Below are 12,137 nucleotides of genomic sequence, written 5' to 3'. Positions count from 1 at the left end.
CTTCATGAGTGACCATAACACATCCAATAAAAAAAGAAGGTTCCAGGCTTAAAACTCTATATAAGGATTTGATGGGACGCCAATGGCGAAATGAATGGGGAATTCACTTCCTGAGGTGCCATGCGAACCCCGGAAGCGGGCGCGTCTAGGCACTCTATGCTCTTAAATGACTTGTTACGCTAAGTGTTTTTGCAGCGCACCACATTCTTAATAAATCATTTGTACACATCCTCCCCCGTCCTGCAGACTGCAGCCTCGGGTCGGACCGTCACACATAGGCCGAGTCGCTGGACTGAGTGCGGCCCAGATTGGGCATGCTCATCCTGGGCAGGTCTTTGTTTCGGATCTCATAGATAGACTTCCTCCGGGCCTGCACGCCCCGCACGGCCGTCTTGATCTTCCTCCAGCCGAGGTGGTTGAGCTCCGCCAAGTTCAGCAGCACGCAAATCCCGCTCACGGCGAACATGAAAACCAGGAACACCGTCTTCTCGGTGGGCCGCGACACGTAGCACTCCACGTCTTTGATGCACGGGTAGCGGTCGCACTCGTACACCGCGGGCACGTTGAATCCGTAGAGGAAATACTGCCCGACCAGGAAGCCGATCTCGAGCGCGTTTCGGAACACCACCTGGATGATGTAGAAGCGGGAGATGCCCTCCTGACGCCGCATTTTGGACTTGGTGCTAGTTCGCAGGGCCGAGGAGCCGGGGGCGTCCTTCACCTCCAGGCAGTCCGGGTCCCCCTCCTTGGTGGAGTTGTCCGTGTTTTGCAGCATGCCGTTCACGATGGTGTTCTTGATCTTCTTGCTGTCGTCTCTCTTGGAGGAGGAGTCCTGGTCCTTGTCCAGCGACAGGTACACGGTGGAGTACCTGCAACCCAAACGCCAGAATAAAACGTTGGCATTTTGCATATCTGAAAACCAGGATATGTTATCAACGCAAATTTGAACACAGCAGAGGAGAATTTTGGAGTGTGCGACATCTTCATTATGTTGGCTCAACGTAAATTTGAAACTAAATGTTGGCAAAATGCATGTTTAGAATATCAGCATTTTATGTCTACAATGTCAACTTCAATTTGAAACAAAACACTGGTTACAGACCCTTTTCAAGTGGGCCATTATGTGTCGAAAAGGCAAAATAAATGCAGGTGCAAGCAAAACACTAATGAGGGTTTCCAAATCATGGCGCTGGTACCTGCGCTCCTTCTGCTTGGCGGACTGGTGCACGGAGTAGGTGATGAAGCAGAGGCTGGGGCAGCACACCATGATGATCTGGAACACCCAGTAGCGGATGTGGGAGATGGGGAAGGCCTTGTCGTAGCAGGCCTGGTTGCAGCCCGGCTGCAGGGTGTTACACACGAACATGGACTGCTCGTCGTCGTAGACCGTCTCTCCGACTATCGCCACGATCAAAATCCGGAAGATCACCACGACTGTCAGCAGGATCCTGCAGGAAAACAAGCGTATGTAGTGAAGGGACAGACATAGGGGCATCAGGGGTGTATAGTAGTCTCGCAGTAGCCAGCCGACGTAGACAGATATCTACATCTGGTGCACAATTGAAAGGACCGCCCCCCTAAGACCAAAACAAAAGGTGTGACTGTGACAGACGTATGAATTGACCAACCCACGGACGGCGTGATGCAACTTGTGGGGCGGTACATTTTCAACGATGCACCAATGCATGCAGAGAGCCGGACTTCTGTAACAGCCAGCCAATCAGATTTCGCCACAGGATTTCTGATGGCAAAACCCAGAAACGTTGACTTGTGATTCACATCTTCTATCGTTGTAAGTGTGGTGACGTAAGACGTTGGGTCGGACCACGTGAGACTAGGGGTGTAGTGGTGAATAACATCCTACTGACCACAGACCCACGTAAGGTTTTTGTCATATCTCACATGTGCTTTATTCTATCAGTACAATCTTTCATGACTTTGTCAATTAGTTTGTTCCCAAATGACTTCATATCATTGTTTTCTGTTTCTGTTTTAATTAGTGCTTTAAAAAAATACAAATGAATTGGGGTCAGTCAAAAGCACCAAAGTCTGCCTATACAGTTTTAATAGATGGAACTATTCATTGAGTTCATGTTTGCCATGGGTCCTAATTTAAAGTACCACACACTATCAGGTGTGTAGGGGCACTCTGTTATAGTCATCTTGAAGCAGACAGACACAGATGCAGCAGACGCAGTTTCTATGTGCTGTCGACGACCCTCCCTCTAAGATGTTCAAAATCAGAAAAACCACACATAATTGTAGCTTTCCTAACATAATAATAATAATCCTCTTTCCCCCCAAAATGACATTAATTAGCCTACATAGCCTAACTACCGGTATGTGTTGAGAAGAAATAAGTTAACATTTTGCTATTCATGGTTGTATGTTAATTATGTTGGCATAAACAAGTGAGGTATCTGTGACCTCGCAGTTGGCGATCACAGGCAAACAACCCCAATTATCATTTCAGAAATGCTTTACTTAACATTTCTCCTAATACAACTTTCAATTGTATCCTTCTTAATACGAATTTACGCCCCTAAACATTCATCTTCAAGAGCTAAACTCGAGTTCTGCTCATTAAGGTGGGTAAACTGGGTTCTAAGTGGGCAATCAAAAACTCAATTAGGGTTTGAAAAACAAAGCCTGTCAGTCGTCTGCTGGCTGGAGCGGCCGTTTGGGAGCTGTCCAGTACTGAAATGTCCAATCTCACCTGACTATTTTCTCCTCCCCATCCCTCAAAGTGTGATGAACAAAACTGGCTGCCCTCAACATGTATCATTTAGCACTCTAAACCGTCAAAGTTTTAGAAAATATGATTGAATAAGGCTTATTGAATCAGCATCCAGCGCTTCTTAGTTGCATGCTGTTGCATTCAACGAGTTTCGCCTTTGTGCGCGCTTTTCCCCAGGTTCACGCCCACTTGACACTGTGTTGTTTTGCCCTCAACCCTTCCCCCCCCATATTTAGGGTGAAGGTATGCCACTTTGCCCCCGATGCTTACCTGCCGATCATAGTAGAGTGCTGCTGGACAGCCGCCTCCAAGAGACGCTCTAATATGGTCCACTCCCCCATGATTGTTCATTCGGAGATGATGGCACTCCGGTGCGTAAAATGTGCAAAAACAAAATGAGTAGAATTATTATTTCCCGTCCAGATCTCCCAGGGCTCCGGCGTTATCCAAAGGATGCATGGGTGTTATTGTGTGTGAAGCGCTCCTGGTTGAAGCTCTGTGGACAGCCGGAGCGCTTCTGCTCTCTCCGCTCTCCAAGTGCCTGTCTGCCTGTCCGCTGTGCTCAGTTCAGCCGTGTGCACGACACGGCACGTTGCGCGCAGTGCTGTTGCACGGAGCTCAGTGTGCTGCTGGCAGCGCGCAGTAATCCCGCTTTAAGTAGTCTCCTTTGCGTAACACACACGCACAGGTTGGTTGGTGTGATGATGTGTGGAGATGCCGGCCAGCGACAGTGACACGTTTTGGGAGTATCCAAGTGTCCTCCGCCTCCCTCCGTGTGAAATGATGCTGTGACACGCTGCAAAAAATGACAAGCTCGCCAAGTGATTTGATCTGGTATGATCCGCACATACACTATCAACCTTATTTCACGGTTTCAACAGGAACTGCACTGGCAAAAAATGATGCAAATGTAGATCAGTTTCACTTGATTCACATGTCAATATGACTTCATTCAAGAGATAGCCTATCACGATTTCATTACATCAGGTTTCCATTGAACTTTGAATACGTCTGATTATATTGTTTGTTTCATTGTCTTCTACATTTGACCATAATGTGATTTTGTGTCTTAAATCTCATTGTCTATTGCCTTTCTTGAAGGCGGGGGAGGGTATCGAATTAAATTATGAAACTAAATTCTAAACTTATATATATATATTGTAGCGTATCGGTGATATGCCAAGGAACGGAGAGTTATAGTTGGTACAGGTTCTTTATTCACAGGCTTCTTTAGCTCCTAGCAGCTAGCTTCACACCGCTAGCTCTAGACACAACAACCGGTCTGCTCGCCCGCATGGCACTGACTCGCTTCCGCCCCGGCCGCTGGTCACATATATCCCCTTCCCCCTAGGAACACACCCACACACATCAGTTCCTAGCTGCGATCCAGACACTTAGGTTGCACATCACATTACAGGTAATACTACAGGATTACCTAAACACGTTACAATATATATATATATATATAGGCTATATACTGTATATCCTCAAACATTTAAATCTGGAGACGTAATACCTTTTGCCAAGCTTGTCACTTTTTGCAGTGTATAGCCTATTGATCTCATATGGAAATCTTCTTATCTACTGCCATTCCTCCCTAAGGAGGTCAAAGGCCAAGGCCAGCTATAGGACAGCTAATACTACTACTATTTCACTACTAGGCTATATAAGTACTACTCCTGCATGTGGTAGCCCAGAGTTCTACTAGGCTATATATAAGTACTACTCCTGCATATGGTAGCGCAGAGTTCTCACGAGATTCTGAACAAAAGAACATAAATGAGGGTGCTCAGACAAGCTTGACTGTTTCACCCTTCATCAGAGAAGAGAGAGAGAAGAGGATAGCGCTGTACAGTGGAGATTTTCTCTGAAAGAGTGATTAAAAATAGACCTGCTATATGCAGCCATTTGTTCCTGCATTGGATAAACTTAGTGTCTGTTACAGCGACTAATCTCGTTACTGCCTCGCTACGTTTCCAAGAACAACTTAAGAGGGCAACCTGTTTATCTGTCAATAGCAATCCAATTGAAATAGGCCTACTGTTCATATGAACTGATTCAGGAAGGATGTACACATGAAAATGAAACATTTCATGGGTTACTCTCTGTCTGTCTGTCTGTCTGTCTGTCTGCCTCCTATATCATATCTATTGATCTATCTATCTATCTATCTATCTATCTATCTATCTATCTATCTATCTATCTATCTATCTATCTACCTATCTATCCATCATTTCCTTTGGACATGGCAAACAGAGGACATGACAGCAAATCCCAGTTCTTGTTTATTTTATACAAACCTATAAATATCCGCATAAAAATACATTTCACAAATTAAAAGCACATGTAAATTGCTCTTGCGCGTAAACAAACTGTACACAGACAAACGTAGAGGGAAGGCCTGCCTGGACGTCCAAGTTGTTCATATCCAGGCGGTGGTAATGTAAAGAGTCTTTTCATTGTAGTTGCCACTGCGTTGAGAGGGGGGGTTGCAGTCACTGGTTGTTTAGAAGCATTTTCTGTGGACGATGGAGGGTCCCGCCTCGTCGTACTCCTGCTTGCTGATCCACATCTGCTGGAAGGTGGACAGAGAGGCCAGGATGGAGCCGCCGATCCACACCGAGTACTTACGCTCAGGGGGAGCGATGATCTGAGGAAGGAAGGAAGGAGAGGGTTACATGGGGCTACTTTTTCAACACATCTTCCCCTGACAGAATATTCAAAATTCCATGACCGCATGTTATGTTCGGTAGCAGAAACCCTTAAGAGTGAGAAGAGAGGAGTTTGGTGTCTTGCTTACAGTAAGTATATTTGGACAATTTTGGACAATATTTTCAATTTGTCCCTTTTTTTAAATTGGACATCAGCCAGTCAGTATCAACCATCTCCAATGTGATGATTCTGATGATGATGATGATGATGAGGAGGATGAGGATGATGAATTGATCAATGCTGCAATGGTTGTCTATTTGAAGCCCTTAACCAGAACCAGGTTAGCGTTATTATTGGATTAGGGTTGCCTGAATGATTTATTATGATTATAATGAATTGGGATTATTCACAGTTCTCTAGCCTACAGGTTATTTGATTGAAAGAGTACATTAATTCATAGTATTCCCATGTCGTCATGGGAGATCCATACTTTGATCTTCATGGTGCTGGGGGCGAGGGCGGTGATCTCCTTCTGCATGCGGTCAGCGATGCCGGGGTACATGGTGGTGCCTCCGGACAGCACGTTGTTGGCGTACAGGTCCTTACGGATGTCAATGTCACACTTCATGATGCTGTTATAAGTGGTCTCATGGATACCAGCGGACTCCATGCCTGTTGACCAAAACAGAGGAGAGTTAGAGAGAAACAAACTTGTCCTTTTCTTCTATCTACATATATATATACGTATCCATGGATTGCAAAAATGTACAATACCGACATTTCATGCTGGCGATTGGGTTGCTTCTGTCACTGAAATGACAGGGTTCACTCACTGTAGCTGCATGTAGCTTAGCTTGATATACACTGATGATATTTATATGTTAGAGAATATAAACTATTCTTTTGAATTCAGTGGCCGCCCGTATGGAATACCGTCATATATGGATTACATGCAGCAGCCAGGGAATACCTATGTGACGGACAGCAAACAGAGCAGGCTGTGCCACACCGGCAGCACTGAGGTATGTTAGATCGTTCTCATCTCGTTCTCTTTGTCATATAATAAGCATATGACCCGCTGCGTGTCGGAAAATAAGCTATTTACAAGACATAAATACAGGCATTTCACATGCCCTGTTTTCCTCGTTTTGAGGTTGCAGTTCAAGCTGATTATCGTTTCTGCTGATGCAATTCAAACCAAGTTGTCAGGGTGACTTAAACATCATATTTGAAGCTGGAAATAAGGTCTGGGGTGTAAAAAAAACTGAATTCTCCTTTAAGTGAGACTCTAAGCAGACTACCATTGACCCCTAAATATTGACAGGCCTTTATAGAGGCTAACGCACCGATGAAGGAAGGCTGGAACATGGTCTCCGGGCAGCGGAAGCGCTCGTTGCCGATGACGATGACCTGTCCGTCGGGCAGCTCGTAGCTCTTCTCCAGGGAGGAGGAGGAGGCGGCGGTGGCCATCTCGTTCTCAAAGTCCAGAGCCACGTAGCACAGCTTCTCCTTGATGTCGCGCACGATCTCACGCTCCGCTGGCAGGACACAGGTGGAAGATTTTTAACTGGTTGCTCACAACAGATATCAATCATTATGGATGTGACATCCACCAAATAAATATCAGTTGGGTGAGATTTTCTGTAAGTGTAGATCGGTAAAATCAGTGTTGAGCCCTACGGGTTCACTAATACCACTTTCATACCAACGACCAAGGTTGGGCCAGGGTTACCTGACACATGTTGAACCCTTGTTTTGTCAATTCACACTAACTCAGTCAACACGGGTTAATCCCTGGTTATGACAATTCAGAGAGATGCATGGAAGAGATGCATAACAATAATAGCTGTTAGCATATGAAATAGCAGCCCGGGTGGTGCCATACACTGAAATGAATACACCACAGCAACGATCGCTTAGGATACAAAATGTCACCAAATTAAACAAAACAAACAAGAACCTCACAGATGACCACTTTAACTTCTCATTTGAGCATGTTGGGCAAACTTGATCAACTTTCTTTGTTCCTTCAGCTGTCATTTCCTTACCGGTGGTGACGAAGGAGTAGCCGCGCTCAGTCAGGATCTTCATCAGGTAGTCGGTCAGGTCGCGGCCGGCCAGGTCCAGACGCATGATGGCGTGGGGCAGAGCGTAGCCCTCATAGATGGGCACGTTGTGGGTCACACCGTCACCAGAGTCCAGAACAATACCTGAAGAGGACAGTGGATCAGCACAAACATGACCACCACTAATAAAGACAAATGTGAATTATATTAGAATGATATAGTGAATTCGCCAATTTCCTTTTTTAATCATGATTTTATAGTAGGCTTATTATTATGCATAATTTCACCACTGCACCAGAACCAGAATCGGGAGCAAAATGGGGATGGATTTGGAACTACAGATCAAATTGCTCCAGTATGATTCTGATGAAGATGCACTTGGTGTCAAAACGTTAGTCCTTGAATAAAAGTACATTATACACTTGATCTGTGTGCTCCAGTGCTATGCTTTGGACAAGATATCTGAAGTCTCTCCTGAAAGATTGCTCTCCTCTGACAGCACCGGACCAGCCTGCTGGGCTGCACACCTAACCTCATCCTGCAAGAATCATGGCTGTACATAAAATCACAAACAGTGACATTACAGTACAGAGTTTGCAGTTAAATCAGATAAATTAGATAAATCTTACTGAGATAAAATCCACTTTGATTCTTGGAGTCCTTACTACCTCACTTGCTTGCAAACTTAGCAAACTAGGAATTCAAGCGTATTCTTCCTTCACATAGGTCAATATATCAATATTATATCAATATTGTGATGAGACTAGATATCCTCTTCAACTTTAGTTATTGTCATATTGTGACTTATTATGGCATAGAGCATAGAAATAAGTGTTGTTGTTTTTGAAATACTGCATAAAATGAGTAATTTTCGCAACTTACCAGACTGTTTCAGTTGTTTTATTATTTGCCTTTACCCACTTGATCATTATATCCACATTGATGATTATTTATCAAAAAACCTCATTGTGTAAATATTTTGTGAAAGCACCTACAATATTGTTGCAATATCGATATCGAGGTATATCAAAAGTCAAAAATATTGTGATATTTGATTTTGTCCATATCGCCCAGCCCTACTTCAAGTTCACACTCATTCTAAGTTTCTCTGGATGGAAACATCAGCTTGAAAAAACGCCCAAAATGTGAAATATAACACGAATACAACGTCTCGGCTCACCCGTGGTACGTCCGGAAGCGTAGAGGGACAGCACGGCCTGGATGGCCACGTACATGGCGGGGACGTTGAAGGTCTCGAACATGATCTGGGTCATCTTCTCCCTGTTGGCCTTGGGGTTAAGTGGGGCCTCGGTCAGCAGGGTGGGGTGCTCCTCGGGGGCCACGCGCAGCTCGTTGTAGAAGGTGTGGTGCCAGATCTTCTCCATGTCGTCCCAGTTGGTGATGATGCCGTGCTCGATGGGGTACTTCAGGGTCAGGATGCCCCTCTTGCTCTGGGCCTCGTCACCCACATAGGAGTCCTTCTGACCCATGCCCACCATGACACCCTGCGAGGGAGGAGATAGGAATGCTCAGGATAGAGATAAGGGAAACTAAACGCTCAAGTAGGATTTCATTATGCAATTGGCATGACTGTCTCTGTTTAAGTTTCTGTCAATGAAGGGAAAACATTCAATTTAACAGCTCCTATAAGCTCCAATTTATTTTCTAAGCATTTTGACTCACTATAGCTACATACCATGTGAAATGACTGAAAACAAAAACGTCTACTAGCCCACTGGTACTACAGTATTATTGCTAGACTACTGCTACAACAATAGCAACAAAAACATCTACTATAGCCTACCTATAGCCATTACAGCTACTATCCTATTACTGCATACTCCCAGTAGGACTAGCCCTCTAGAGCCGTGCACGCACGGGCCTCAAATCTATAGGCCCTAGCCCGGCCCGGGCCCTACATGTTCTGGCCCGAGCCCGATGTGAGCCCTACGGCTTGTCAGAATTTCAGGTCCTCCCCCTCCCCCGGCCCCTTATTGATCAATTTCAAATAGCCCTAAGCCTATCAAATCAACACTATACAAAAAATGACATTAAAACACGTTGAACACCACAATAATATGTCAGTTCAAACATGACAAAAAACAGGCCCCCTCAGGCTCAGGCCAGATGCAGGTCTCTACCCTGCACTACTCCTGCAACAGCTCCTTCTATCACTATCAGTAATCAAAGAGCCTAATATGAATGTTAAGTGCTCTGTGGACGGGCCAGCTCTGCAGTAGCCTACAACCACCATATTAGGCTACTGTACACAAGCAACAGGTTCTCACTCCGAGGGCGCCAAATACCGCCGCTATTTCACGCACCTTGTGCGTCAGATGTTAATGCTCTTGTGTGTCATGTTGGGACACACATGGACGCACACGGTTTGGGTGACGCGCATGGGGGTGAGGGGGGTTGGGGTGAGGCACTGGGGGCCAGTGTTGGGCAAGTTACTTTCAAAATGTAATATACTACATATTACTAGTTACTTTCATTTGAATGTAATAAGTTACTTTACAATATTACTAGAGTAACTAATTACTTATTACACTACTTTTGCATTACTTTCACCAAAATAACAGCAGTAGCAGAATGACATCGCCGCCCTGTCGAACCATCCCAGAAAATAATTTAAACCGCTTTGAAGTCAGTGTAAACATCCAAAATTCTAAATGTTATTCTTTTCCTTTGTTATTGTCATCTATAGTGGTTATTTGCATAAGAACACACAATTTGATTAGGAAATGATTATATCTTTATTTAAAGATGTGCTTTGATGATGGGGGGGGAAGCAACTCAATTTGTAACTTGTGTTACTTGACAAAGTACCTGGTATAATATTACTGAAATCCTATTTGTAATAAGTTATATTACTGAGTTACTGCTAAAAGTAATATATTACATGTAATATGTTACTTTTGTAATGAGTTACCCCCGACACTGCTGGGGGCTGAGGGGGGTTGGGGTGAGGGGGTTGGGGTGAGGGGGGTTGGGGTGAGGCACAGGGGGGTGAGGGGGGTTGGGGTGAGGCACAGGGGGGTGAGGGGGTTTGGGGTGAGGCACTGGGGGTGAGGAGGGTTGGGGTGAGGCACTGGGGGGGTGAGGGGGTTTAGGGTGAGGGGGGTTGGGGTGAGGCACTGGGGGGTGAGGGGGTTTGGGGTGAGGCACAGGGGGGTGAGGGGGGTTGGGGTGAGGGGGTTTGGGGTGAGGCACAGGGGGGTTGGGGTTATGCAAAGGTCAGTGACGCATGACTGGAAACTGTCTCCCTCCCAGGGGAGGCTGGAAGGCAAAGAGAGGCGCTGGAAGGCTCCAGGCTCCAGCCTCCAGCCTTGCTGCAGGGCATCCATCATTACACCAACTCGTTTCCCCCGGAATTCTCCGCGTGGTTTCCAATAAATCAAGGTCACGTGGCTAACGTCACCGCGCCCAGGGTGACGCACGTTAACATCCGACGCACAAGGTGCGCGACGGCAAAGTGATGTATTTGATAGCCCTGTCCCTCATCCAGCTGCATGCATCCAGGTGTGCTGAGCTGCTGGGTCTCACCTGGTGACGGGGTCGGCCTACGATGGAGGGGAACACGGCTCGAGGCGCGTCATCTCCGGCGAAGCCAGCCTTCACCAGCCCGGAGCCGTTGTCACACACCAGAGCGGTCGTCTCATCGTCGTCACACATGATGTCAGCTGGCTTTCTGGTGAGGCGAGGTGGGAAAAATATGTCACTATACTGTTCCTAATATTCCTATGTGCTACTGCTGTGATCTTATCCCTTTCAAATGTAGTAGCCTATAGCTTGGTTATCTTGTGAAGGGCGAGTCAGGTTCTTAGATGTAGGAAATGTAGGAGCAAAAAAAAATCTAATTTTATCTCCCTAGTATTTGTTTCAGTGATACAAGTTTACAGATGTAAAATGTCCTTTGTGTATTCTATTTTCATGTAGCTTTATGCATTTCAAAGTCAAGATCAAATTCAGACTCAAAATGTAAAAGTAGTCTCAAAACTCTGCAACCCCCACCCCCCCTTCCCCTCCCCCCCATCATTTGTGATACAGCCCTATTTTTAACCTTTAGTTGATTCGTACATAATCTTCAGCAATGCATCGGAATGAACGATCCAGACTAGTGATAGCCGAATTAAAGCAGCAGAAATAGCCTTTAGATAAGCCAGGAGTTGATTCTTCAACAATACTCCGACGACTCTAATGAAAACTAATCGGTGCTTAAATAAATAAAAAAGTTCAGTCCACAATAAAAGTTACGTAATTCCTCTCTTGCGTCGTCAAGTGCTGTCCGTAAACTCCGCTGCTCGGCCTTTCCCTTTTGGATGCATTGTTTGTACAACAGCTGGACTTTGTTATCAGAGTTGTTAGTGTCTGCTGCTACTCACCAGATCAGCACTAAGAGCCTGTCCCTGTGGCAGTGCAAGCAGCAGTGGTGGAGATCCCCGGGAGCAGACGGCTTTCATTTATACCCCGTGGAGCCTCCAGCCCGTCAGTCCTCTTCTTCCATATTTGGTCTGCAGTGTGTCTTTGCTCCCAGTCTCCATGAATGGAGGGCTGAGGAGAGGCAGCAGGCCGGCGGACTCCTCGGCCCTCTGGACAGCCTTGTATGGATAGAGGAGGACCAGTAGTGGGGTTGTGACTGTGAGAAGAGATAATTCTCTATTTTCAACACCTCAAAGGGA

At 45.8% G+C, this 12,137-nt stretch overlaps 2 protein-coding genes across 2 annotated transcripts; both read right to left on the bottom strand.

The window, feature by feature from the left end:
* Nucleotides 1-268: 268 nt before the first annotated feature.
* Nucleotides 269-3,078, bottom strand: gjd2b (gap junction protein delta 2b; the record flags this gene model as incomplete). The annotated part of the gene is made up of 3 exons (XM_083643661.1): nucleotides 269-869; nucleotides 1,197-1,448; nucleotides 3,008-3,078. The coding sequence occupies 3 exons, from the start codon at nucleotides 3,076-3,078 to the stop codon at nucleotides 269-271; spliced, it is 924 nt and encodes a 307-aa protein (XP_083499787.1).
* Nucleotides 3,079-5,009: 1,931 nt separating this feature from the next.
* Nucleotides 5,010-11,924, bottom strand: actc2 (actin, alpha, cardiac muscle 2). Its single transcript, XM_083643651.1, has 7 exons — nucleotides 11,841-11,924; nucleotides 11,002-11,146; nucleotides 8,636-8,960; nucleotides 7,438-7,599; nucleotides 6,736-6,927; nucleotides 5,880-6,061; nucleotides 5,010-5,387 (listed from the first exon to the last, which is right to left on the bottom strand). The coding sequence occupies exons 2-7, from the start codon at nucleotides 11,128-11,130 to the stop codon at nucleotides 5,244-5,246; spliced, it is 1,134 nt and encodes a 377-aa protein (XP_083499777.1). The 5' UTR covers nucleotides 11,131-11,146; nucleotides 11,841-11,924; the 3' UTR covers nucleotides 5,010-5,243.
* Between the last annotated feature and the right edge of the window lie 213 nt (nucleotides 11,925-12,137).

The sequence above is a fragment of the Poromitra crassiceps genome (genome assembly GCF_964638095.1).
Source record: "Poromitra crassiceps genome assembly, chromosome: 9".
Classification (NCBI taxonomy): domain Eukaryota; kingdom Metazoa; phylum Chordata; class Actinopteri; order Beryciformes; family Melamphaidae; genus Poromitra; species Poromitra crassiceps.
This window is presented reverse-complemented; position numbering and strand designations above follow the sequence as displayed.